The sequence below is a fragment of the Halteromyces radiatus genome (assembly GCF_025201355.1).
Source record: "Halteromyces radiatus strain CBS 162.75 chromosome Unknown BX664scaffold_5, whole genome shotgun sequence".
In the NCBI taxonomy this organism is placed as follows: Eukaryota; Fungi; Mucoromycota; class Mucoromycetes; order Mucorales; family Cunninghamellaceae; genus Halteromyces; species Halteromyces radiatus.
Window position 1 is genome coordinate 1,531,770 of NW_026251691.1, and position 22,610 is coordinate 1,554,379.

The window sequence follows — 22,610 nt, forward strand, 5'->3', positions numbered from 1 at the left end:
TGTCTTCCATTCAATCAATCTATATAAATAAACAAATTCAATTCAAATCATTTTTGGGAACTGTCTGGATTCGTCATCATTGATTGACATGGAATGTAGAATGAGTCTAGATGCTAGCCATAACAACAATTCTCATTTATTATTATTATTTCTGCAGATGATCGATGTTTTTGTAAACATTTTACCTTCAATATATTTTACGCATCAAAGTACAAAAAGAAGAAAATAAAATAAAAAAAAAAAAAAAAAAACTATCCTATCTCATTCTTCTCCCCTGCTTGTCTTTTTATAAACAATTGAATATTTTTTCTTTTTAATCGTAAGATGATGAGCTTGTGCAAAAGGAACCATCTGTTACAATGATCAAATAAAAAAATAAAAGATCACTCAATATGTGTATATGCATTAGAAAGACAACCGTATAACATGAACAAGTGCATTTCATTTTTTTTTTTTTTATTTTACTTTATTATATGGAGTTTCTACCAACATACAAACATCACTAAAGCTAAACTATACCAACTTCTTGGCCACAAAGAAGCTCTTGAAATGACGCATTTGCCAGACACAAACAACACCAAGTACAATCAGTTGAACTACAGTCCACCATACCACACGAGAGTTGGTCAATTCAGATTGATCCCGGAATTCAATTTCACGTTCCTATGAGAAGATCAACAATAAGTATTTTTTTTTTATCCACACATGTGCATATATATATAAATAAGTAGATTCAACTTTTATATTCTACTTACACGTTGAGAAAGTTGTTCTCTACGGATATCTTGAACGCGTTCATTCAATTCATGCACCTTTCTAGCCAAATCTAAAAAAAAAAAAAGTTAAGATACTATATATGACACTGAAGATATGATCTCTCTCTCTCTCCTTTTTTTTTTTTTTTTTTTTTTAGTATATTTACCAGTCAATGTTTCCTTATGATCATGTCCATCTCCAGCTGGATCATCAAAATCCATATCAAAGGTAATTCTCTACAAGAAAAATAAAACACAGAAAACAAGTCAATACCCATTCTATTTTTTTTTTTTAATAATATTTTCAACTTACAGTCTTTGTAGAGTCAAACCATGAAGTAGGGGCAGCAGATAAACAAATAGAATGATCACCAGATTCTGCAGAAGTAAAAGTGAATCTACCCTTGGCTCCACCTTGACGCGACACAACCACATTACCTTGAGGGATTTCTTCCACAGAAATATCGATCTTTAATTGATGGTTGATAATCCATTTGTTTTGGGTATCCGAGAGTTGTTCAGCTGTATAAGTACCTAGAAAAAAAAAAAAAGAGTGTTTAGTCAATGTTTGTGTTCGATATAGACAGATGAAAATAATAAAAACAAAGTTAAGATGAAAAAAAAAAAAAAGGATTCTTACCAGTTACCATTGTTTCTTTGGGTAGTTCTTCCAAGAAACATTTCTTTTCAGATCCTTCGAGATAAAAGTATAAAGCATCTGCCCAAGGAGAGCAAAGAGCAATCATACAAAGCAGTAAACCCACCAGTTTCATAATGTGAATGATAATAAATAAATAAAAAAAAAAAAAGTGTGGAAAGGGTCAACATTGTTTTAATATTTATACACAGGCAGAAAGTGCAGGCAGGATTTTATTGGCTACTGAGAACGAAATCTTTTATGGAAATGACAAGCGAAAATCATCCACCATTGTCAAAATACTAACTAACAAAAAAAAATCAATGTTCATCCAAACTTTTCTTTCTTTTGATAAAGATCCATATTTATTGTTCTTAAAAAAACGATGATTTTAGTCTATTCTATTTGTGAATGAATCAGAAAAAAAAAATCAAATATAAAGTCGATTGAAGTTAACCTTGGAAGGGTTGGTTATGTGGATCGTAGGATTGAATAGTAGGATGATCAGGATCTCCACTGACCATGGCATATCCACCAGCAGGAATATGAATGTTACCATAACCAGTACGCCTATTAGAATCAACCACAACATACATCTATTATATATATATATATATATATTAGTCCATCATTTTGTTCCATTGATTCAAATACTTACTTCAAAATTGATAACGGCATCAGGTGTAGTTGCCTTGTTACATTGACTATTACTATAATGACAACAAGAAGCTTGACCATAATTGATATCTGCAGAAAATCGTCTAAATTAAGAGATGATCATCAGTTTACAATAAAAAAAAAAAGTCCCACCTTGTTCTCTCCATCCTTTTTTTTTTTTTTTTTGACTTACTCGTAAAGGGTTCCACCATAACCATCAAGTTGAGCAACAATTAATTGAGTAGGTGCATTGAATGCATTGCGGATACAGAAACATTGGCTGTTTCTGACCATAGAAAAAAGAACAATCAAGCAATAAAAAAACCAAGTAGAAGAAAATAACATCGCGTATGTATGAGTGTGCAAGTTGAATATGATTTCTTTTTTTTTTTTAAAAAAAAAAAGGTGATGATAATACAGTTATGAGTTTTCATGTAAATCAAATACATATATTTATAGAAAATCATCCTTGATAAAGATGTTGTTTGATATAAAAGGTAATGTTTAATAATGAAGCCGAGGGAAAGGAATAATCAAATTTGGAACACCTGTTGTGCACAGGAGAAGTCTTTTTTTTTTTTTTGATTGTTTTCCATGGATCCTTATTTCTATAATAGAACAATAAGTTATCTTTATAAAGATGTTGTCGTTTTATGATCTTGAATTGGAAATGCATGTAATTACAGATGATTGCATAAGGAGACTTGTGATTGAAACTTTTCTTTGTCTGTTCATCATTTTCCCAATTCATCTTTTTTTTTTTCGTGATTACTACGGAAATGAGTCTTCATCGTTTTTTTTAACTGATATTCTAATGAAGGATGATGATTGAAAAATATCTGTAGCGTTATGTCTTTATACTTTTCCTTTGTAAAACAAAAAAAAAAAAAAGAGATATTTTTTTATTATCATTGTCTTCAAAGTCATTGTATTATTTCCAGTGATCTCAACATTCACACAAAACAAAAGTCAAATTTATAAAATGATTGTTTTGAAAAGTTTGGAAGGAATATTTTAAGTTTATAAAATGTTATATATCTAAGGATTATCATAAAATCTATTTTAGTGAATCACCAAGTACGATCGCCAATAAGTGGACCATCATAATTGTATGGCTGACCACGTTGATCATAGGTATGTATAGTAGGTTGATTAGCATCACCGCTTACTTCAGAAGAACCACCAGCCGGAATATGGAATTCAAAAGGACCTACACGTTCGTTATTTATCCAAGTAGTGAACTAAAAAAATAAAAAATAAAATAAAATAAATAAATCATCATTGATTCAAGAGAATGGAACTTACAGTGAATCCAACAATAGCATCAGCCGTACCCTTGAAATTACAATCAGTGTTACTAAAATGGCAACAAGAGGATCCGCCAGGACCAATATCAACCTCATAGAGTCTATCAAAAAAAAAAAAAAAAATGAAACAATCATCCGAAAAAAAAAGTAATCTCTTTTTTTTTTTTTTTTATTAAATTTATAAAATCACTTACCCAGGTCCACCAGTTCCAGCACCATCGCGTTGAATAACATGCATACTAGTAGGTGCTACAAGATTGCTACGAATACAGAAACATTGACAGTGGTTAATCATGACAAAGATTAAGCAGCATATGAACCAAATACGAGGAAAATACATTATAGTGTTAATCAATAAATGTTTTTTTTTAAAGAAAAAAAAGAAAAGTAATGATAGTATAGTTTCTTTTTTCAAATGTCAAAGATGAATCTCATATTTATAGAGGATAGTATTTTATAAAAAAGGCAATATTAGGAACAAATCAATGCAAAAACATTATCATCTCATTAAAAAAGGAAATCTTTTTTTTTTTTTTTTGGAAACAGAGAAACCGATGATTTGATTGTTGCTTAGAATAAAATGATAAATTTTCTTTGTAAAATGTATTTCATTGAAAATGAATGCAAAAAAAAAAAAAAATGGAACTATAATATGCAGCATCTATCATGATGACTGTCCCTGATGATGGATGATTGAATAGGGAGTGAATATGCTTTCTCTTTGTTGCCTTTTTTTTTTTTTTTTTTTTTTTCATTGTTCACAATGCTCCTCGCATCTACTGAGTATCAGAATGATATTTTGTTCGATTTTTAAGAATATTGCCAGTTGATGCTCTTACCAAAATTTTCACTGCTAAAATAAAGTGGAGGAGAATTTAAAACAAAAAAAAGCCTAGTCATTTATGTATTTGATTGTTTTCAATGCATTCTTTATTGAAAGAGAGAGTAAACCAAAGTCTGAACCAATCAAACGTAAACGTAAAAAAAAAAAAGAGAAACTATAACGAAGAGATCATGTATATCTGTTAAATAAAATGAGAGTAGAGGGTAGGAGATCTAAATGATAATATATGTAAATAATTAAATGAATAAGATGGGAGTTAGTCTTTTGTCTTCTTCCTTGATCTTGATGATGATGATGTTTTGGCATGATTCTGTTTCGTTTTCCTCTGATTGCCAGATGATGATAATGAAGATGATGTTGATGCTGAAGTTCGAACATGTTTGTTGCCGATGGATCGATCCATTCGAATCGTATTATTCACTTCCAATTTCACAATGTCGGCCATGGTCCTTTCCTTTGTCGGTAATTTGATTTCTATGGTAGAGGTTGTATTGGACATGGGTGTTGCATCTATTTTGGAATTAGGTGATTTTTTCGCTGTGGACCATCGACGGCGTCGTTGAGTATTGGTTTGAGTTGTTTGTAAAGTGGCAGAACTGGATGGCGAAAGGTGTTCGGATATAGAGGGCCAGTCACTGGGATTGTTGTTATTATTACTGTTGCTCTGGTTCGATTGACGTCGTGAAGATGTTCCTCGTTTCCCTCCACTCCGTGATGATTGCTGCTGGATATGATGATGATGATTTTGTTGTTGCAAATTCTGGTACTGATGATATTGATGTTGTGATGACATATCCTGAGAAGAATGATATTGTGGATGATGTCGATGGTATCTTGCAAATATAGCGTCTACTGTTCTATGTTGTTCGGAAGATAAGGATATGACCTGATGGTGTGATGGTAATGGTGAGGTAACATATGCTGTATTGTTTGTATTATTATTATTATTATGGTTATTATTGCCATTAGATGCCAATTGATGTATCATTGTTGATGGTACTGTTGTTGCTGTGCTTACATATTGAGCAGGAATTGTTTCCATCAATGCTGGTAAAGAAGTGCCATTTCGCCTGTGGTAACCTTGATTAATGGTATGAAGCCGATGGGAGAGTGATTGTTGATCAAAATCATGAGGACGTTGGGTGTAAGTCATACTTTTACGTCGTTCATGAGGGTGAAGTTCAGTAGGATGTTTGACATCAGATAAATAAGTTGTTGGTAGAAATACAGGTTGATGATGTCTTGATGATAGTAAAAATGATGATGATGATGATGATGATGATGATGATGATGATGATTGTTTCGATGATGTAGTGTTATCGTTGTTGTCTCCAAAATGTACAGTTGAAGAATAATAGATAGGTGGATTGGTATCAAGAGAAGTTGAGGATCCAAAACTAAGTACTTGATAAGGAGTACATATGGTATTCCAAGAAAGTCCAGCAACAAGCATTTCTAAAGCTCGATTCAATTCCATTCTGATTCCTTGAACAGATCGAATATCCGCCGAATTACCAAGATTACGAGTGAGATTGAAAGGTTCTTCCACACATAAACTTGTCTTGTTACGTCCAATGTGCCATCCTTTTTCCCGTTTGGTTAGGTAACGTCCATGTCGTACAGAAACCACCTGCTCATCATAATCGAATTCAATAGCATATCGTCGAAAGAAAGCAAAAAGTAAACCACCTAAACTTTCTCGATTGGCTTCACCAAATCCACGTAATTTTTCCGCATCGCTACAAAACATTTCCTTTGCGTCGTCGCCACCTTTCAGTTGATGTAACACAGGAAGAATAGGAGGTTGTCGCATTTGTAAAAAGTTGATGATCATGCAAGTCCATGTATAAGTTGATAAGGTTCCACCATTAGCTACCAAAAGAAAAAGAAAGGAAATAAAAACGTGAATAAACAATAAAGTATAATGTGTGTAACCTATTTTTTTTTCCTTTACCTGCATCATTCAACATACGCTGTTTTGTCCAATGTTTGATAATCATGGCAAGTGGTCTAACACGAGGATCAATAGCTACATAAGTTCGGATCATCTTGGTATTCTGTAGAGCCAAAGTATTGTTAACATTGATATCACAAGCAAGTTGACTAATTTTGAATAAGAAGAGTATCATTAGCTGTGTGAGTATCACAAAAAAAAAGTCGCATTTCCCCACACATTATTCTCCTTTCTTTCCATCATATTCTCCCTTCCAAACCTTTTTTTTTTTTCTCTCCTCACTTACGATTCTTTATCGAACAGTCGAACGATAGGTACTTTGGCGCGAGGGACACAAACAACGTGTTGCATACCACCTATTTTTGAAAAAAAAAAAAAAATAGAGTAGATCAGTAAAAAAAAAAATTAGATTGCCTGAGCAAATCAAGTCAGGCTGTCAGCTGCTTATCATCATCCTTTATTTCACTTACACCTCCTAAATAACTTGGCTAATACTCGTACATTTCGTAATCCATTCCATTGAGTTGTTATGCAAAGATCCACATCGGATAGATTTGTCCCTAGATCATTGACAGAAGATCTATGTGTTGTATATATTAAAATGAACAAATGTTTAGCATTAAAATAAATAAAAGTATTCCCAATAAAAAAAAATTATTTCATGTCCTACCCAAAAAGATTTGCTTTGATATTTCGATCAGGCCATTCTGTATTCAATAAATGTTCAATCTTTTGTACTAAACCCATTCGACGATCGTAACTTTCCTTGGTTGGCAAAAGATCCTGCTCATAGTAAATTGAGATAAAAAGAAAAGTAACACATTTTATTAGGAATAAAGCCCACTTTTTTTTTCTTGATACTCATATATTTTACCTCGTACAAAGCCAACATGGTAGCACTGAGATGATTCTCTTCCATACTTTCTAATACTAAAGGAATATCCGGTTGTAATAATAGATCGTTTTCGTCTGTTTGACTGACTTGGGCTTCCAAGGATGGTGGTGACGGTGTCGTATGAACCAGATCCATAGTGCCGTTGGTAGAATCATCAGTATAACTTTCAGATGAACTAGAAGACTGCATTGAAGTGGACAAAGTTTGTATCGCAGGGATATGATTTATTTTTTCTTCGCCAGTTGTTGTCGTTGTTGGTGTTGCTGCTGAACTGGTCATAGTTGTAGAAGTGGTAGTAGTGGCGTTTTCTAAGGTTGATGTGGAAGTCATGATGGTTGTATCAATAATAGGTTCGATAAAGGAGCTACGACTGGATATTACGGGTAAAGGCATTGTTTCGTTCTTCGTTCGACTGTCACTAGGAGTGTACCAAAATATTCGAACCAAGGCAAAAAAAAAAGGGTCTATTTATCACGAATGATGGGAAGGAGAGGGGAGGTAAAAAAAAAAAAAAAAGAAATAAAGAGAGAGAGAGAAGAGAAAGGTGGCAGTGTCAACCAAAAAGAGGAGAGAAGGGTAGAGGAGAGGAGAAGGTACACAATGGACGTTTTTTATCTATCAAGCAGGAAGACAAGAAAAAGAAGGGAAATTTGAAATCAAGGGGCGAGTAACCAAAATAAAAAATTAAATTGGCTCAAGTCACGGCTGGAACGCTTTCACTGCCCGAAAACTAAGGATATTCATGCCCAGCTAAAGAGAGAAAGAGTAAAATGAAAAAAGGTAACAAGATCATCACTATCAACATGTCGCTTTTATTCAACGAATCAGTCACAATATATCAATAATAAACTAAAAAAAAAAAATCATACTATAAATTCTTGAAGAGAGGTTGCTGTTAATAGATCATGAAGACACTTCATGTCCTATAAAAGAAATCAAAGTAATAGTTAATTTTCAAAATTATTCTTTGGAAAAATAAAACATACTTTTCTTCTATGTAATATATAAAAGTAGTAAATTAATATGATATCTGTTCCTTTATCATATAATTTTTATATCATCTTTTTTCCATGATTCTTACCTTTTTGGACTGCGGTAGTTCAGTATCTGAAGGTACTAATAATAACAATAAAAAAACAAAGATGTATAGAACAAAAGTGTTTCAAAAAGGGTGAATTTTGGTAACATGATTGCATAATCTTACCACTATATTTGAGCTTGGATAAATAAATAAAAAATCATAAGAGTCAGATGAGATGAACCAATTACAAATGAAGATGTTACAAAACTTACATTGTTGCCCAATTTTCGTTTCTTGTCTTGTACATCCATTTCACTATATATATATATATATATATATTTAACAAGATATAAAAAATAAATACATAATGATAGTAACCGTTAAGGAAAATATGATTCCTTGTTAATCACTTACTTTTGATTTGTAACACGACTTGAATGTCTACCTGACAAACCTAAACATTTTTCCAGATGAGGTGCATATCTATTGGTAAATATCATTTTGTGACAGTTGACACATTCATGAGGTGGAATATTGTTCATATTGAAATTGTTGCCAAAAACATCATAGCCTGGTTCCATAACTGTCAATAAATAAATAGATATGTATTTAATGAATCAATCCATCATTTTTATTTATTTCGACTCAGGAAAAGGGAAATATTACCATAACAACGACATCTAATAAATAAAATGATAAATCACCATCAATAATAATAATAATAATAATAAATCCTTTTTATTACTTACTTTGTTTGACATGATTGACATTTGCTTTTAGATAACTTCACATCACGATGTACTTGAGATAATACATCATAAATACATTCATCCATCAAATCCCCAAGTAATTTCAATGCCTATTGTTATCCGTTTAAAATGGTTTTGGTTTTTTGATCTTCAATAATAAATAAAAATCATGCATATTCATATTCTTTTTTTTTATTATAAAACTTACTATCACTGCTCTTGAATATTCTATTGAACCAGAAGAAGACATTTTTACTAGTTGTGGCATATGTTGTTGAAGTATATTTTTTACTTGTTCCAATTCATCTATTTCTTTATTTTTTTCAGACACTAATTTTCTAAATGGTCTAATAAGAAAAAGTGGATGAGTTCATAACCTGACTTGCAAAAAAAAAAAAAAAAAAAAAAAAAAGGTTGGGCAACATAAAGATGGTATACCTACATGGTTTCTTGTTTCTTTCCTTTTGAGTTATTAGTATATGTTGAAGTATTTGATTCTTGATCGCTATGTCGATTGGTGGTGAGCATATTTCAATATCGTTGGGAATTCCAAAGTAAAAAAAAAAAAAAAAAAAAAAAAAAAAAAGAAAAAGGAAGAAAAGGGAAAAAAAGAAAAATGCTCAAGCGCTGTGGAACCCTACTTACGCCAGTTTTGTATTAGACATTGGACAAATAAGGGAATCGCAGAGAGAAAGCAAAACTTGAATTTTAGGGTACAATTTAAGTTTTGCCTTCAGCACAGAGGCATGATGTATCCGTCTTCAACCAGTCCAGGATGAGAAGAGATCAAGGTTTGGAATATCTTATCAATATTGTTGTTATCATTTTCTGTTGATGAGATTGACCGTCGGAAGGATGGAGGAAGTTTGCCAGTAACTTGTTGCCATAATCCAGTGATGATCATATTCATACTTGCATTTGTGTCTCGTGATTCAGCAATCATTCCAGCTTGGCGTCCTTTGCAATCAGGGTTTTGACAAATAACAGTTCCCAGATTTAATTTTCCATTAGCTTTCTTCGGATGATAGATAGGCTCATGACAACGGCAGCAAAGTTTTGTCGTTCTAAATTCATCTGTATGGAAGATAGAAGAATGTTGACCAAGAGCTTGTAATAAGGGTCCATGACCTCTTCTTAAAAATCCACCAATACGTGAGTTTCTACCACGGCCCGCCTTTCCATAAAAGTAATGTAATTTTTGTCCAGGTTCTTCTTTTACTTGTCGTTGGTGATGCTTGATGACTACATGTGTTCCCTTTTCGCTGTATATCGCTGCTGTTCGTTTCCACCGCTGATTGTATTTTTGATCGCAATAGAAATCCTGGAGAACAGGTGAGCTTTCCTTGACCAACTAGATAAATTGAAATGATTGCATTCATTAATATCCATTGTCTTTTTTTTTTTTTTTTTTTTGGTTCTCCGTGATGATGTATAATAATTGATCCTACCTTATGGTTTGTCATGATTTTTTGTAAACTTGTTTCATACAAACGGACATCAGTTGATCCAGCTAGCTTTTTTTCTACTTCCTTGACGGAAAGCACACCTTGAGCTTGAGACTAGTAATTAAAAAAAAAAAAATAGGTTATTGACATCCTTTTTTTTTTTTTTTTTTTTTTTTTTGGAACCACTTACTTTTCGATGATCTCGTCTCTTTCTAAATTCCATTCCCTTGCGATGGCGTTTGGAGAAGGTCTGATCGTCGAGATGTTTACTGGTAATTGAGTATTTCTTCAAGGTAAGCATTTCCTTTTCATCGCCATCACTATCCACCTTTTCTACTAATGTTTCCAATGGTTGATAACGATTGTTGATTGCCAAATAGTACATTACTTTCTTGACGTCAGCACTTGTAGCTTGGACCATGGTTGCCAGACCCGGATCACATCCAACAAAAATACTTCCATTTTCCCATTCGTTACCAGTAGATGATGAGGATAGGCTAACATCTGTCGTGTCAGTTGAATAAAACTCGTCAAAGAGGTCCTTCTTCTCTGTCTTGAGAGCTGATATCTTCCGTAATACAACAAGCTTCCGTCGAAGTAGATCGTCACGCTGTCGCTTCTTTTCTGCCCGCCGTTTAATTAAAAAATCTTTTGTTGGGAGGTCTTCCAGATCATCATGTGTTGTGTCGGCAATGGATTCAATTTGTTTGTTGATATTCATAATATTCATCTTCGTTTCATCTATTTCGTTATTCAACTTGCGCAATTCTTCAGCTGGTGTTGATAAGGAAGCGTCCAATGACTTTATCTTTTCTTGCATTGTAATCTCTTCAGATAACTTTCTTTTTCGTCGTACGTTGGTTGCTGATGGCTTGATATCAGTGTCAATTGGTTTTTCTTTCTTGGAATGTAGCCGCACCGCACCATAGTTAGTGATTGTGATTCGATTGGAGAAGATAAAGCCAGTCTTTTTCGCACAGAGTCTTCGCCTGGTTGGAAGATCAAAAAAAGCACCAAATAGTTCATCCTGGAATTTGATTGACTTGGTAATATTGCTTATTATGTCACCGTTGGGAAGAAAAACATCGAATCCATACGAATGTAGAGGTTGCACATTTCCACCTTTTGTTCCGCCAACACGTCCTTTCAACGAGCACAGAGTCAAATATAATCTCGTTGGATCCAAAGTAATGGAATAGGTCTTGGAATGTTTTACAACCGGTACAGATCGTCTTACAAATTTCTCGTTTCCAGTTGAGCGAAGAATATGATTGCATACCGTAACAAGAGGAAAATTGAGAAGGGGATGCCGATCTACATCGTCATCGTATACCTTGGGTAATAGATATGGTGAGAAAAATTGATACAAAAGGAGTACAGAATTGGCTTCGTCATCGTTAAACTCCATATCTGGCGCATGCATCTTAAGATCCTCGACAGTTAACGGTTGATCGATGTTCTTTTTGAATAGAATTGACTTCACAAAATTTGCAATTTTCTTCAGTCGATTGTAGGAGGGGTTAACATGAATGGTTTCAGGAGCATTCACTTCCATCGGAGCACTAGTAACATCCACCAAAGTAACATCCAAATTCATTTGAGCATCAGAATCGTCCACCAAAGGAATCTCCACGTTAACCTGTGCAGTAGTACTTGACTTGAGAATAGAGGATTGCATCAAGTGTTCGAGAATTTGTTGCTCCTTCTGAAGAACGTCTGGTCTTTTTATATTGTCAAATTGTTGCAACCGCTTTATTCTTTTGCTGTGGCGTCTGATTTGGCACTTGAATGTAAAAGAATTCTTGGGACTTTTTGGTTGTGATTTTCTAATTATATATAGATAGGTTAATAATGTGAACCATCCATCATCATCATCAAATCATCAATATGCATTACCTTTCTTTCAATTCATTCTTATTTTGGTCCTTTTTTGGAAGAATAAGCCGACACCGAAGAACAGTCATAATAGTTCTTGATAGCAGACGATCCACTATATCACCTTGATATATATTCTTTAAATTGATGGCGTACGTATTTAAATAAGGCTGAATAATGGTAGATAATCCAGGTGGCATATCAGTAAGGTTTAGGTTGGTGATGTCCGGTAAGTCCAAATTCCAGTTCAATATACCATCCTTGTTGGAATCATGACTTGAAGAAGTAGAAGGGCCTGGAGTGTCAGTAAGAGAGGTTTCTTGAGGGTTATGAGTTGAGGTCAGCAGATGCATCAAATGGCCGGCAGTATACAGTTCAAATAGACGTCGTTCAGCTTTGGTGGCATTGTTGTGACTAGCCATGAGTTTCTTGACATCATAAGAAGGAGGAGAGATCAGTGGTGGTGGAAGGACCTTGGTAATCTTGCATTCAGGTAGAATACTAGTTATTTCTACAGGTGGACCACTAAGAAAAAAAAAAAGAGAATATGAGTATATGACTAGTATTTCATGATCACTATTTACTTACGTTGTCCGTTTCAAAAGGTCTAACAAAACCAAAGTTGAGATATCCGCCATTATATTGGTAACTATCTTCTGTGACTTCAGTAGTGATTGATGGATGATGTTTTTCTCCAAGTCAGACAAATCAGGTCGTAAGATTGTGTTCAATTGAGAAGTAATGGTATTGTGAATAAAATTATCCTCATTATCTTGATTGTTGTTGTTGTTGTTGTTGTTGTTGTTGTTATCGTTGTTTTTTAATTCCTCTAATATATTGGCAGCGTTCTTATTCACAAATTCTTTATAAAGGCGAACATAAGGTATAGCTTTCGAGTCTGCAGTTGCTCTAATTGTATCTTTGGAAAAATCGGTTGAGTTTTCTAAATAAAAGTTAGATTAATATTGCAATAGATGTATATATGTATATGTATACTACCTTGGTTATACAGTTCTACAGTCTTTTTGTAAAGGTTTGGTATTGTTCGCTTTCGTTCTTGTTGTTGACAATAGTTTGATAGAATCTCGGATTCGGTTTTCTTCTTTTTGTTTGTCCATAGCTTATGTAAATCTTCGCGTACTAATACTTGGAATACTTTGTTGAGATATGATATACAGGTGTCTTTGTCTAACTGTGGTATAGTAATTGTTTTTCTTGTTTCTTGTAGATGTAGTTGTGCTTTTCGGTAAGAATCAAATGACATGGCGATATAATCGATGTAAAACAAGGTGAATAATTGTGCATTCTTAGAAGAATCAAATGAAATGGTATAATAATAATAATATATTAGATATAAAATAAGGTGATATGATAAGCAAGTATAAACAAAAAAGAAAAGGAAAATGCTAGCATGAGAGAAAGACGACGGACTTTAAAATAACTCAAGGTGTACAAAGGTCAAATGAAGCATCATAGGTCCATTCAACAAAATTCATAATGAATAATACTAAAAATTGTATAATATAATGAATATGAAGTTTACTGAGAAATAAAAGTAAAGAAAGATAAATAAAAATATAAAATAATAATAATAATAATAAGAAAAAAAAAGAAATACTATACTATGGTGATGATTCAAGTTTTTCTGCTTGATTTACTACGGGAATAAAGTATTTATGATTCATGGCTTCCTGGGCAGTTGGCCTCTCTTGATGATCATAGCGAAGTAAGGTATCCAAAAAGTCAATGGCTTCGTCTGATACATAACGATGGTTTTCACTGTTGATAAATTTCGACCATGGTTTGCGAGGATATCTAAATCAGATATAAATTGTTTTATCGTCAGATTAATTCCATCATATTCCTAATTCATTTTTTTTTTTTTTTACCTTCCAAGAATATCATGATATTGTTGATCTAATTCAATGTCGTATTTGTCCAAATATGCGAATAATTCATCTGTTCCAAGTACTTTTGCAATCTTAACCAATTGATCATAATTGTCATGTCCATGGAAGAAAGGTTCTTTGCGGAAAATCTAGTAAAAACAGTAATATAATAAGAATCTGATATAATTCCTTCTTTTCTTCATTTTTCTAATTATTCTTACCATGCTTGCAAACATACAACCATAACTCCACAAATCTAAACTGTAATCATATTCTTGAAAATCCACCAATAATTCAGGTCCCTTGAAATATCTTGATGCCACACGAACGTTATATTCAGTACCAGGATGATAAAATTCAGCCAAACCCCAATCAATCAATCGTAACTTCATAATAAAAAAAAAACAGTATCATGTTAGCACTTACGCTTACCATTTGATATTCTCCATTAGATTATTCTCTTTCTTTTTTTTTTCCCCTTTTTACCTGACGTTTCTCGTGATCGATCATAACATTGTGAGGCTTCACATCGCGATGCATGATACCTTTTGAGTGACAGAAATCCAAAGCCTTAAGTAGTTCGTACATATAGAATCGAATGTCAAAGTCAGTAAATCTAGGGTACAATAGCTTGAAATCAGTATTGTTGACATATTCAAAAATAAGAGCTGGCGTTTTTGACTAGAAAAAACAAATTGCTAAGTATTTCCCCAATATACATTTTTTCTTTCTTTCATTGCCTTACCAATGGATCCCGTACAATATCATATAACCCGATTACATTAGTACCCCCGGCCAAGTTTTGAAGGATCTTGATTTCCCGTTTGATTTTCTTTTTCTTGACGGGTTTTAAGACTTTGATGACACATTTTTCGTTATTTGTGATGTTGATGCCTTCAAATACCTCAGAGTACTTTCCCCTTCCCACCTTGCGAATGATTTCATAACTATCTTGAGATCTAATTAAGGTAAAAGGTCATGTATAAATTAAATTGAGATGTTCAATAATAAAGATTATTTGTTTTTTTTTTGTATTTCTTTTTTTTTTTTATATATTTTTGTGTTTTTTTTTTTCTTACCCCCATTGTACTTGAAGATTATCATAATCCCAATAGGATTCGGGCATCTTGGTATTAACGTCAGCATAACATCTTGCAATACTTTGACATGGCAAACTGGTCGTAGTGGCCATGATATTATAAATAAACAATAAAAGGTGTAAGAGAAAGAAAGAGAAAGAGAAAGAGGAGGAAGTTACCAGCCAAACTCAGATTTTGCCCAATTTTTTTTTTCTTGTGACTGACCCAATCATTTTTTCAACGCCGCTTACTTTCATTCACCTTTCCTTTTTTTCTCTTTTATCCAATTCATTTCTTCTAACAAAAAAAGTGATCATAATCTTTTATACATATAGATACTATGTCTTCAAGACATGTTAGAAAAGCTAAATCAGCTATCAGCTCATATAATGAAAAGAGGCATCAACAAACTACACCACGATCCAAAAAGCCAACTCAATCTACTTCGGTTATCAATGTAACAGACGCGTCTACTCCAGGTAACAATGACATTATGATAACCTTTTTACAATATAGTCTACCATGTTTATTTCATTAAAAAACAACTCACCATTTTTTATTTTTTATTTTTTATTTTTTCATAGAGGAAATCCTTCATAGTTCTTGGAAATTCCTTTATATATATCAGTTCTTGACACAATTCCAACATCAACTTGGCCTCCCTTCTATTAGTATAGATCACATGGAATCCTTACTTCTTTTTAGACCCGATCCCAGTACTGACGATATGGCGGAACAAAACTTATCAGTTGATGACAATCAAAATAGCTTTAACGATAGCAACGAAGTACTTTCACGTGAATCTAGTGTTTTGGGTTCTTCATCTGTAATTTCTGATCAATTCAACAATTCAACTAAACTACAACACACTTTGGCGAAGCTTCTTGTTCTTATTTTAGCTAGTCTTTCTGATGACAAAAAAAATAAGATCACGTAGGTTTATTATTGTTTGAAGAAAAAAAAAAACTTTCAGGTGATAAGGAATTGACCTGTTTATTGTATTTAATAGTGAAAACAATTATCCTCAGTACATATACAAATATTTGTATCATCATTCTCTTGATGAAAGGGTTCAAGATATCCTTGGTCGTTATACTGATAGCATTGATTTTGTTCGATTAAGTATTGTAGACAAGATTTATGTATTAAAGGATTTGGTCGACAGCATCTTTGAAACTGGAACTGCTTTGATATGGAAGAACGAACTTGCCTCCGAAGATATGGTAAAAAAAAAAAAAAAAAAGGCGAAGAGCACCTTATATATATATAATGTAGTTGATACTGACTCTCCTTTGTGGTTAATTTTGAATATATAGCGTGCATTTCCCATGGGCAAAGATTCTGATGGTTGGTCATATTGGATATTTGGAGGTAAACTCTTTTGAATATTAGATAATTAGATTGTAATACTAGAAATTCATAACATGCTTTGATTTCATCAGGTAGTAGATTGTACAGGGAAATCCAATTATCTCCAAGGAAAAAGGAAACCGATTATACATTCCAACTGGTAAATGCGCTGTTTTTAGGTTAGTTGGGTTCAATTTTTGTATTTATTTGATTTGGTTTGAATAGATTGCTAAGACAGAAGAAGAATGGCGAACATGGATGAACAAGTTCTCTCTCGATTCACCCAAAGCGCTGGAACGACATTTGGCGGAAAACTTGCAAGAGCATGGTTCAGTTATCATACAAAAGATAGAATCAAGGAGGGCTGCAAAACTACGTGAAGAAGCGAAATTGGAAAAAGCAAGGAAATTGGATTTGTTACCAAGAAAACGAAGCAGGCGAATCGAAGTCAAGGTATATAAAGAATACATTTATTTATTGTATCACAGTACACTAACGTGATTACATTATCTAGTCTGAAGAAGATGATAGGCGACGTCAATTGGAAGAAATGGAACGTGCACAATTGGAATTCGAAGAAGCTGAACGGGAAAGGGAGCAAAGGGAGTTGGAGGAACAATTGGAAAAGGAAAAACAAGAAATGCAAATTGAAGTAAGTTGGATCAAATGGAAACTTTTATAACAACGTTTACTGATGTCATGATTTGAAATATAGGAAGCAAGATTGAAGGAAGAAGTATATCAACTATTGGATGCTATGGTCACCCAAGAATACCATAAGAAACAGCTAGTATCTCAAACGGACACTACCAACAAAAATGGAGTAGAGGATGATGATAAGATAACGAAGCTCAAACAACTACGAACCAAACTCAAAAAGTCAGCAACTTTAGAAGAAACTGTCGAAAAATTGAAAGGTTGGAATTCTCTATTAGAAGAAGGTTACAAGATCGCCATTCATCCTTTGACTAGTGCTCCAAATTCAACAAAGGTGGATATCCAGCATGAATCAACAAATGCAGTTTCTCCAGATCTATCCATCCCTGTCGTTACGCAACCCGAAAACCAACTTACTGAAGGAACAGGATCTCAAGCAATACCTTTGTCTGACACGATCAATGCTTTGGAAAGTTCATCTATCATGATGCCGGATACACAAACTCAGACCTTGGCAACGACAAATACAAATGATGATCTATCAACTCAATCTGTTCAACAACCTGTTATTAATAGAATATCTAATTCAGTGGAAACTATGGACAGTTCTGTTATATCAGCTACATCATCACAAGCACAATCATCTGGCAATGAAGATCTTACTATTCAGTCAATTCCGCAGACAATATTCGACGTACCATCTACTTCATCTGCCCCCGAAACTTTGGAGAGTACACCCATGACCAGTACAACAACAACAACAACAACAACAGTACCATCATCATCACAACTAGTGACAACGACTTCCATGGCGACACCAACATTACCTCGTGATGATTTCAAAACAATACCATCTGACATTTCACCAATTACTCAACAACAGGCTCCCGAACAAGCTACCATTCTTACAACAACTCCAGTCATATCCACTGCTCCAACTAAGACAGCTCCTGTTGTTAAACGTGGAAGACCAAGAAAGGTGAAGAAACCTACTGTAGACAAGAGCGCCTTGTCATTAACGTTTAGTGATGTACTTCGATTTACTGGGAATGGCTCGAAATCTGGTAAAGTTTTTGTGAATGATAAAAAAAAAGTTGTTAATATTCTAATTTTTTTTTTAGATCTCAAGGATCCACTTTTGAAACTGATACTTACTACGATGATTTCCCAAATTCGTCAATATGCAGCTAATAGTGAATTGGAACGAAGGAAAGAAAAGAAATCTGGCAATAAACGGAAGAAATCGGTAATCCCAGTAATGGATATGTATACGGTGCACAAGAAATTACTACTGGGCAAATACGTACCTGAATCGATTGATGATACGGAGGAATCTCATAATGTCAAATCGGCATTTGAATCCTGGTTAAGTGATATGGATCTTGTATTGGCAAGAAACGATCCTATTACTTTGGATTTAAAGAAGTTTAGCTATGACTTGTTCATATCTGTGTTGATGTGAATTTGAATTTTAGATTTAGACCTAGTTAGATTTTTTAAAGTTATTTATGAAAATAAACAAATGATTACACCTCTCTTTTTTTTTTTATTATTTATTATTATTTTTTGACTTGGAAGGACGGGTAGACATGGTGTCAAAAATTAAGGCCCGTGGGAAGTGGGGATATTCATTCCGACGGCATCAAAAAAAAAAAAAAGATTTTTTTTTGTCCCAGATTGTCCCTCTTCTTTTCTGTTTTTCTTTTTCTTTTTTTTTTTTTTCCTTATCGTTATCATGGCACCTCAATCACCTCGTATGCCTACACAACAACGACGTTCTACTTTGGACGAAGATCATGTCTTTGATAATGCTGCTGTTGGACATCAACTGAATGCTGATCGTCATGACATGTTAGCACCTGGTAAAAAAAAAAAAAAAAAAAAAAAAAAATAACGATTATACGAGTTCCGAGGAAGTATTCATGCTTTATTCTTCATATAGATTTCTCTCGTGTCCTTGTCATATATACTGGTGGTACCATTGGTATGAAACACACACCTGAACATGGTTATATTCCAGTAAGGAAAATAATATTAATCCTGATAACAGATCACAATTACTCAACTTTTCTTGTTAACGTCTTTTCGTTTTTTTTTTCTTTCTTTTTTCTTCTTCTAATGGTTATTTCTAGTTCCCAAACTACTTGGCCAAGTCCTTATCTCGAGTGCAAAGATTTCATGATCCTAGGAATCCTTATGGTTACAGCACAATGAGTCGAAGATCTTCTAGTGATAGTGTGGATAGTCTCCAGTCCGACCAATCTCAGCAACAAGATCCTTTGACCTCACCTTCGCCACCAATCATGGATAGTTCTTTTGGACAAATTACCAATACAGTACGTTCTATTTCTCGAGTGAAAGATGAATCATCATCACAACAAAAGGATGAACTTATTATTCAACAACTACCAAGCTTAATCACTCCTATCAGTTTATATGGAAAACGAATCAGGTTAGTTAATAGGAGAAAAAAAAAATAATGAAGATATATGGGGTAGATGATTGATTTTTTTTTTTGTTCTCAAGATACTCCATCCTTGAATACGATCCCTTATTGGACTCCTGCAACATGACGATGGAAGGTAAATAATGTTGATTATAATTATGTAATAGCACTAAACATTTTTTTTTTTGATGTTGATTATATAGACTGGGTTCGGATTGCGAAGGATATTGAAGTCAACTATGAATACTTTGACGCTTTTATTGTTCTTCACGGAACAGATACCATGGCATATACTGCTAGTGCACTTAGCTTCATGTTAGAAGAATTAGGGTAAGATGAATGAATCTTTTTTTTTTTTTTTGTCTACCAAAATATAAAATATATTAACATTGATTGTCCAATTCATAGAAAAACAGTGATTATTACTGGATCTCAAGTTCCTTTGACTGAAGTACGAAATGATGCTGTGGAAAATTTACTGGGAGCTTTGACAATTGCTGGTCACTTTGTTATTCCTGAAGTCAGTCTGTATTTTGGTAAAAGATTATACCGTGGAAATCGAACAAGCAAGATTAGTGCTGTGGATTTTGAAGCATTTGATTCACCAAATTTACCTTCCTTGGTTGATGTTGGAATCGATATTGGTAAGCATGAATATTTTTTTTTTTTTGGGTACATGATTTTCTAATGTACTTATATTTCATAGATGTACGATGGCCACTTGTTCTTCGACCTACTGAAATCAGTAAATTTTTTGCAAGTACTAAATTGAATCCAAATGTTGCCACCTTACGTCTCTTCCCAGGCATTAACGAAACGACTGTGCGAATGATGTTAGCAGCACCGACTGAAGGTGTAGTATTAGAAACATATGGAGCAGGAAATGCACCAGCAAGACCAGAGTTACTTCAAGCACTCAAGGAAGCAAGTGATCGTGGTGTGGTGATTGTCAATTGTACTCAATGTCGAAAAGGATTGGTGACGGATGTCTATGCAACTGGGAAGCAATTGGCCAAGGTGGGTGTTGTTGCTGGTGCTGACATGACACCTGAATGTGCTCTTACCAAACTCTCTTATCTTTTGGGACGTGTACCTGATGATCCTGCCAAAGTTCGACAACTGATGACCAAAAATCTACGAGGGGAACTCACAGTTCGTACACTCCAAACCAAGTTTAGTGCATCATCGAATCGTACTCATGCATTGGTGGAAGTCATCATGGATTGGATAGGTCAAGGCAAATGGGCAGCAAAACAGCAACATCATGGTGACAATGACAGAAAGGATGATATCAACAAATACTTAGCACTACCAGATTTGACTCTTTCTAATGAAGATCAACAACTCGTCGAACGATCCCTTGGCCCAGTTCTTTTGTGTTCAGCAGCTGGTACAAACGATATGGATGGACTGACATCTCTTTATGAAAGTATGGGTGATCATATGAATGTGAACTGTGTGGATTATGATGGAAGGGTACCTCTGCATGTGGCAAGTAGAGAAGGACATATCGAAATAGTGGAATTCTTATTGAAACATGGTGCTGCTGTACATATCCGTGATCGATCTGGTCATACTCCTCTTTACGAAGCTTTGGTGTGGAAACGATCTGAAGTGGTCCGTATGCTCTGTCGTGCTGGTGCTCATTTAGCAGAAGTTGAACTGGATGATTTTGGTTATGTATGGATGAAGGCAGTACGTGATGGTGATGTGAAATTCATCAAATTGGCTTTGGAATCCGGTTGGCGGGTCAACTGGGCTGAATCTATCGAACAACGACGTGCAGTGGATATTGCTGTTATGGAAGGAAAACTTACTGTACTCAAAGTGTTACTTGGTGAATCTGATTTGGATCTTACTTCACCTGATCGTTGGGGAACTACTATTCAAATGAAATTGAATATACTTCGACAAAACTTGACAACAATGGTGGATACTCCATCAAGACTTGGTTTGACAATCGATGTAGTGGATGAAATGGAACGTTTGATAAAGAATAGATTACGATAGACTAGTTTTTTATATATTTAATAAAGAAATGATAGACACATCCTCTTTTTTTTTTTTTTTTTTATGCTCCAATTGTAGTTTGGAAGTCAGATTTAAAAATTTTCTTCTTATTCCCTTTTCACTCTTTTCCCTTTCTTTCACCAAAAAATATATATAAAATGGACAAATGTGGTATCTGTCAGGTTTTACCTTCCAAATATAAATGTTCGACATGTAGACTACCTTAGTAAGTCATTATTAATAGAAGTTATATACTCTTACAAAAATAATATTGATAGGATTCTTTTCTTTTCTTTCTGATCATAGTTGCTCTTTGCCATGTTATAAAAGTCATAAAGGTACAACAAAAGATTAAAATAGTGTGAGTTACTAATCATTCTCTTACTTTTTTTTTTTTTATCATTTGGTAGAGATTCCTTGTCAGCCTGTACAACCTACTCCACAACCAGGTATGAAAAATAAAAAGGTAAAGACTCGTCTTGATTGATCTTTTTTTTTTTTTTTATGATAGAGCCTGAATTTGAAAGCAATGCAATAGGAATGAACAATCAAGTTGAAGATGAGGACGAGGATGAATCAACACGACTCACAGACGAACAATTGCAACAATTGGGTCATTCTGATCAAGTTCGATCCTTCTTAAAGTACCCTCAGATACGACAACTCATTACCAAAATAGACACATCCAGTCGACCTGACAAACTACTGGAAATGATCCGGAACGAAGACTCAGTATTTGAGGAATTTGTACAGTCTCTTTTACATACTACCGGTACCCATCCTGACTCTCTTTGAACTCCATTGTATTATTTTCATTCCATATAATTATGTACATCATGCATCCCTTTTGTTTTAATAAAGATCATTTATTTTATACATTGAAAGGTAGAAGTAAAACTCTTTTATTATTGGACAAGAGTGAAAGTAATCTGATAACATGGAAAAAGATCATCAACAATCATTGTCTTGAGAAACTCCTATGAAGACAATCATCATTGCATCAAAGGGTGTTACCCTTTTTTTTCTTTTTTTTTTTTTTT

General features: G+C 33.9%; 11 protein-coding genes across 11 annotated transcripts; 3 read left to right on the top strand and 8 right to left on the bottom strand.

The window, feature by feature from the left end:
- Positions 1-434: 434 nt before the first annotated feature.
- On the bottom strand, positions 435-1,528 carry BX664DRAFT_336142 (emp24/gp25L/p24 family/GOLD-domain-containing protein; the record flags this gene model as incomplete). The annotated part of the gene is made up of 5 exons (XM_051546035.1): positions 435-663; positions 756-826; positions 923-992; positions 1,069-1,289; positions 1,396-1,528. 5 exons carry the CDS (start codon positions 1,526-1,528, stop codon positions 514-516), a joined length of 645 nt encoding a protein of 214 aa, XP_051399220.1. The 3' UTR covers positions 435-513.
- A 316-nt stretch (positions 1,529-1,844) lies between these two features.
- On the bottom strand, positions 1,845-2,343 carry BX664DRAFT_315750 (uncharacterized protein; the record flags this gene model as incomplete). Its single annotated transcript, XM_051542688.1, has 3 exons — positions 1,845-1,988; positions 2,051-2,153; positions 2,243-2,343. 3 exons carry the CDS (start codon positions 2,341-2,343, stop codon positions 1,845-1,847), a joined length of 348 nt encoding a protein of 115 aa, XP_051399221.1.
- A 776-nt stretch (positions 2,344-3,119) lies between these two features.
- On the bottom strand, positions 3,120-3,696 carry BX664DRAFT_315751 (uncharacterized protein; the record flags this gene model as incomplete). Its single annotated transcript, XM_051542689.1, has 3 exons — positions 3,120-3,290; positions 3,355-3,457; positions 3,551-3,696. 3 exons carry the CDS (start codon positions 3,694-3,696, stop codon positions 3,120-3,122), a joined length of 420 nt encoding a protein of 139 aa, XP_051399222.1.
- A 654-nt stretch (positions 3,697-4,350) lies between these two features.
- BX664DRAFT_360085 (uncharacterized protein) lies at positions 4,351-7,549 on the bottom strand. The gene is made up of 6 exons (XM_051548132.1): positions 7,029-7,549; positions 6,825-6,937; positions 6,625-6,734; positions 6,441-6,510; positions 6,155-6,303; positions 4,351-6,072 (listed from the first exon to the last, which is right to left on the bottom strand). The coding sequence occupies exons 1-6, from the start codon at positions 7,440-7,442 to the stop codon at positions 4,457-4,459; spliced, it is 2,472 nt and encodes an 823-aa protein (XP_051399223.1). The 5' UTR covers positions 7,443-7,549; the 3' UTR covers positions 4,351-4,456.
- Positions 7,550-7,839: 290 nt separating this feature from the next.
- BX664DRAFT_336152 (uncharacterized protein) lies at positions 7,840-9,385 on the bottom strand. Its single transcript, XM_051546036.1, has 10 exons — positions 9,262-9,385; positions 9,028-9,166; positions 8,820-8,929; positions 8,737-8,750; positions 8,485-8,653; positions 8,343-8,385; positions 8,254-8,266; positions 8,131-8,165; positions 8,036-8,042; positions 7,840-7,972 (listed from the first exon to the last, which is right to left on the bottom strand). The coding sequence occupies exons 1-10, from the start codon at positions 9,345-9,347 to the stop codon at positions 7,953-7,955; spliced, it is 636 nt and encodes a 211-aa protein (XP_051399224.1). The 5' UTR covers positions 9,348-9,385; the 3' UTR covers positions 7,840-7,952.
- Positions 9,386-11,181: 1,796 nt separating this feature from the next.
- Positions 11,182-12,024, bottom strand: BX664DRAFT_336162 (uncharacterized protein; the record flags this gene model as incomplete). The annotated part of the gene is made up of 1 exon (XM_051546037.1): positions 11,182-12,024. A coding segment is annotated over exon 1 (656 nt), but the record flags the coding sequence as incomplete, so codon positions are not given.
- Positions 12,025-12,049: 25 nt separating this feature from the next.
- On the bottom strand, positions 12,050-13,652 carry BX664DRAFT_160351 (uncharacterized protein). The gene is made up of 3 exons (XM_051539937.1): positions 13,139-13,652; positions 12,728-13,082; positions 12,050-12,664 (listed from the first exon to the last, which is right to left on the bottom strand). The coding sequence occupies exons 1-3, from the start codon at positions 13,401-13,403 to the stop codon at positions 12,157-12,159; spliced, it is 1,128 nt and encodes a 375-aa protein (XP_051399226.1). The 5' UTR covers positions 13,404-13,652; the 3' UTR covers positions 12,050-12,156.
- Positions 13,653-13,658: 6 nt separating this feature from the next.
- Positions 13,659-15,265, bottom strand: BX664DRAFT_336164 (casein kinase II subunit alpha). Its single transcript, XM_051546038.1, has 6 exons — positions 15,108-15,265; positions 14,774-14,987; positions 14,515-14,709; positions 14,250-14,414; positions 14,029-14,177; positions 13,659-13,954 (listed from the first exon to the last, which is right to left on the bottom strand). Exons 1-6 carry the CDS (start codon positions 15,218-15,220, stop codon positions 13,762-13,764), a joined length of 1,029 nt encoding a protein of 342 aa, XP_051399227.1. The 5' UTR covers positions 15,221-15,265; the 3' UTR covers positions 13,659-13,761.
- Positions 15,266-15,385: 120 nt separating this feature from the next.
- Positions 15,386-18,649, top strand: BX664DRAFT_336165 (uncharacterized protein). Its single transcript, XM_051546039.1, has 9 exons — positions 15,386-15,586; positions 15,692-16,040; positions 16,117-16,330; positions 16,424-16,478; positions 16,550-16,617; positions 16,683-16,910; positions 16,972-17,109; positions 17,173-18,178; positions 18,236-18,649. The coding sequence occupies exons 1-9, from the start codon at positions 15,448-15,450 to the stop codon at positions 18,574-18,576; spliced, it is 2,538 nt and encodes an 845-aa protein (XP_051399228.1). The 5' UTR covers positions 15,386-15,447; the 3' UTR covers positions 18,577-18,649.
- Positions 18,650-18,815: 166 nt separating this feature from the next.
- BX664DRAFT_379881 (asparaginase-domain-containing protein) lies at positions 18,816-21,619 on the top strand. The gene is made up of 7 exons (XM_051548873.1): positions 18,816-18,976; positions 19,057-19,133; positions 19,247-19,566; positions 19,641-19,696; positions 19,764-19,890; positions 19,969-20,204; positions 20,267-21,619. The coding sequence occupies exons 1-7, from the start codon at positions 18,850-18,852 to the stop codon at positions 21,568-21,570; spliced, it is 2,247 nt and encodes a 748-aa protein (XP_051399229.1). The 5' UTR covers positions 18,816-18,849; the 3' UTR covers positions 21,571-21,619.
- A 92-nt stretch (positions 21,620-21,711) lies between these two features.
- BX664DRAFT_336168 (uncharacterized protein) lies at positions 21,712-22,454 on the top strand. The gene is made up of 4 exons (XM_051546040.1): positions 21,712-21,796; positions 21,877-21,908; positions 21,981-22,019; positions 22,082-22,454. The coding sequence occupies exons 1-4, from the start codon at positions 21,729-21,731 to the stop codon at positions 22,363-22,365; spliced, it is 423 nt and encodes a 140-aa protein (XP_051399230.1). The 5' UTR covers positions 21,712-21,728; the 3' UTR covers positions 22,366-22,454.
- The last annotated feature ends 156 nt before the right edge of the window (positions 22,455-22,610 follow it).

Coding starts and splice junctions, on each gene's coding strand:
- BX664DRAFT_336164 (XM_051546038.1), bottom strand. CDS start 15,220: ATGGCCACTACGACCAGTTTGCCATGTCAAAGTATTGCAAGATGTTAT. Junction 14,415..14,514: donor TCGATCACGAGAAACGTCAG/GTAAAAAGGGGA, acceptor TTTATTATGAAG/TTACGATTGATTGATTGGGG. Junction 14,178..14,249: donor GTTGTATGTTTGCAAGCATG/GTAAGAATAATT, acceptor TGTTTTTACTAG/ATTTTCCGCAAAGAACCTTT.
- BX664DRAFT_336165 (XM_051546039.1), top strand. CDS start 15,448: ATGTCTTCAAGACATGTTAGAAAAGCTAAATCAGCTATCAGCTCATAT. Junction 16,479..16,549: donor GTCATATTGGATATTTGGAG/GTAAACTCTTTT, acceptor TGATTTCATCAG/GTAGTAGATTGTACAGGGAA. Junction 18,179..18,235: donor TGGGAATGGCTCGAAATCTG/GTAAAGTTTTTG, acceptor TTTTTTTTTTAG/ATCTCAAGGATCCACTTTTG.
- BX664DRAFT_160351 (XM_051539937.1), bottom strand. CDS start 13,403: ATGTCATTTGATTCTTACCGAAAAGCACAACTACATCTACAAGAAACA. Junction 13,083..13,138: donor TGTAGAACTGTATAACCAAG/GTAGTATACATA, acceptor ACTTTTATTTAG/AAAACTCAACCGATTTTTCC. Junction 12,665..12,727: donor GACCTTTTGAAACGGACAAC/GTAAGTAAATAG, acceptor TTTTTTTCTTAG/TGGTCCACCTGTAGAAATAA.
- BX664DRAFT_336168 (XM_051546040.1), top strand. CDS start 21,729: ATGGACAAATGTGGTATCTGTCAGGTTTTACCTTCCAAATATAAATGT. Junction 21,797..21,876: donor TCGACATGTAGACTACCTTA/GTAAGTCATTAT, acceptor TTCTGATCATAG/TTGCTCTTTGCCATGTTATA. Junction 22,020..22,081: donor ACAACCTACTCCACAACCAG/GTATGAAAAATA, acceptor TTTTTATGATAG/AGCCTGAATTTGAAAGCAAT.
- BX664DRAFT_379881 (XM_051548873.1), top strand. CDS start 18,850: ATGGCACCTCAATCACCTCGTATGCCTACACAACAACGACGTTCTACT. Junction 18,977..19,056: donor TCATGACATGTTAGCACCTG/GTAAAAAAAAAA, acceptor TTCTTCATATAG/ATTTCTCTCGTGTCCTTGTC. Junction 19,567..19,640: donor TTATATGGAAAACGAATCAG/GTTAGTTAATAG, acceptor TTTGTTCTCAAG/ATACTCCATCCTTGAATACG.
- BX664DRAFT_336152 (XM_051546036.1), bottom strand. CDS start 9,347: ATGCTCACCACCAATCGACATAGCGATCAAGAATCAAATACTTCAACA. Junction 9,167..9,261: donor GGAAAGAAACAAGAAACCAT/GTAGGTATACCA, acceptor TTTTCTTATTAG/ACCATTTAGAAAATTAGTGT. Junction 8,386..8,484: donor AGTCGTGTTACAAATCAAAA/GTAAGTGATTAA, acceptor ATATATATATAG/TGAAATGGATGTACAAGACA.
- BX664DRAFT_360085 (XM_051548132.1), bottom strand. CDS start 7,442: ATGCCTTTACCCGTAATATCCAGTCGTAGCTCCTTTATCGAACCTATT. Junction 6,735..6,824: donor ATCAAAGCAAATCTTTTTGG/GTAGGACATGAA, acceptor TACAACACATAG/ATCTTCTGTCAATGATCTAG. Junction 6,073..6,154: donor GCGTATGTTGAATGATGCAG/GTAAAGGAAAAA, acceptor TTCTTTTGGTAG/CTAATGGTGGAACCTTATCA.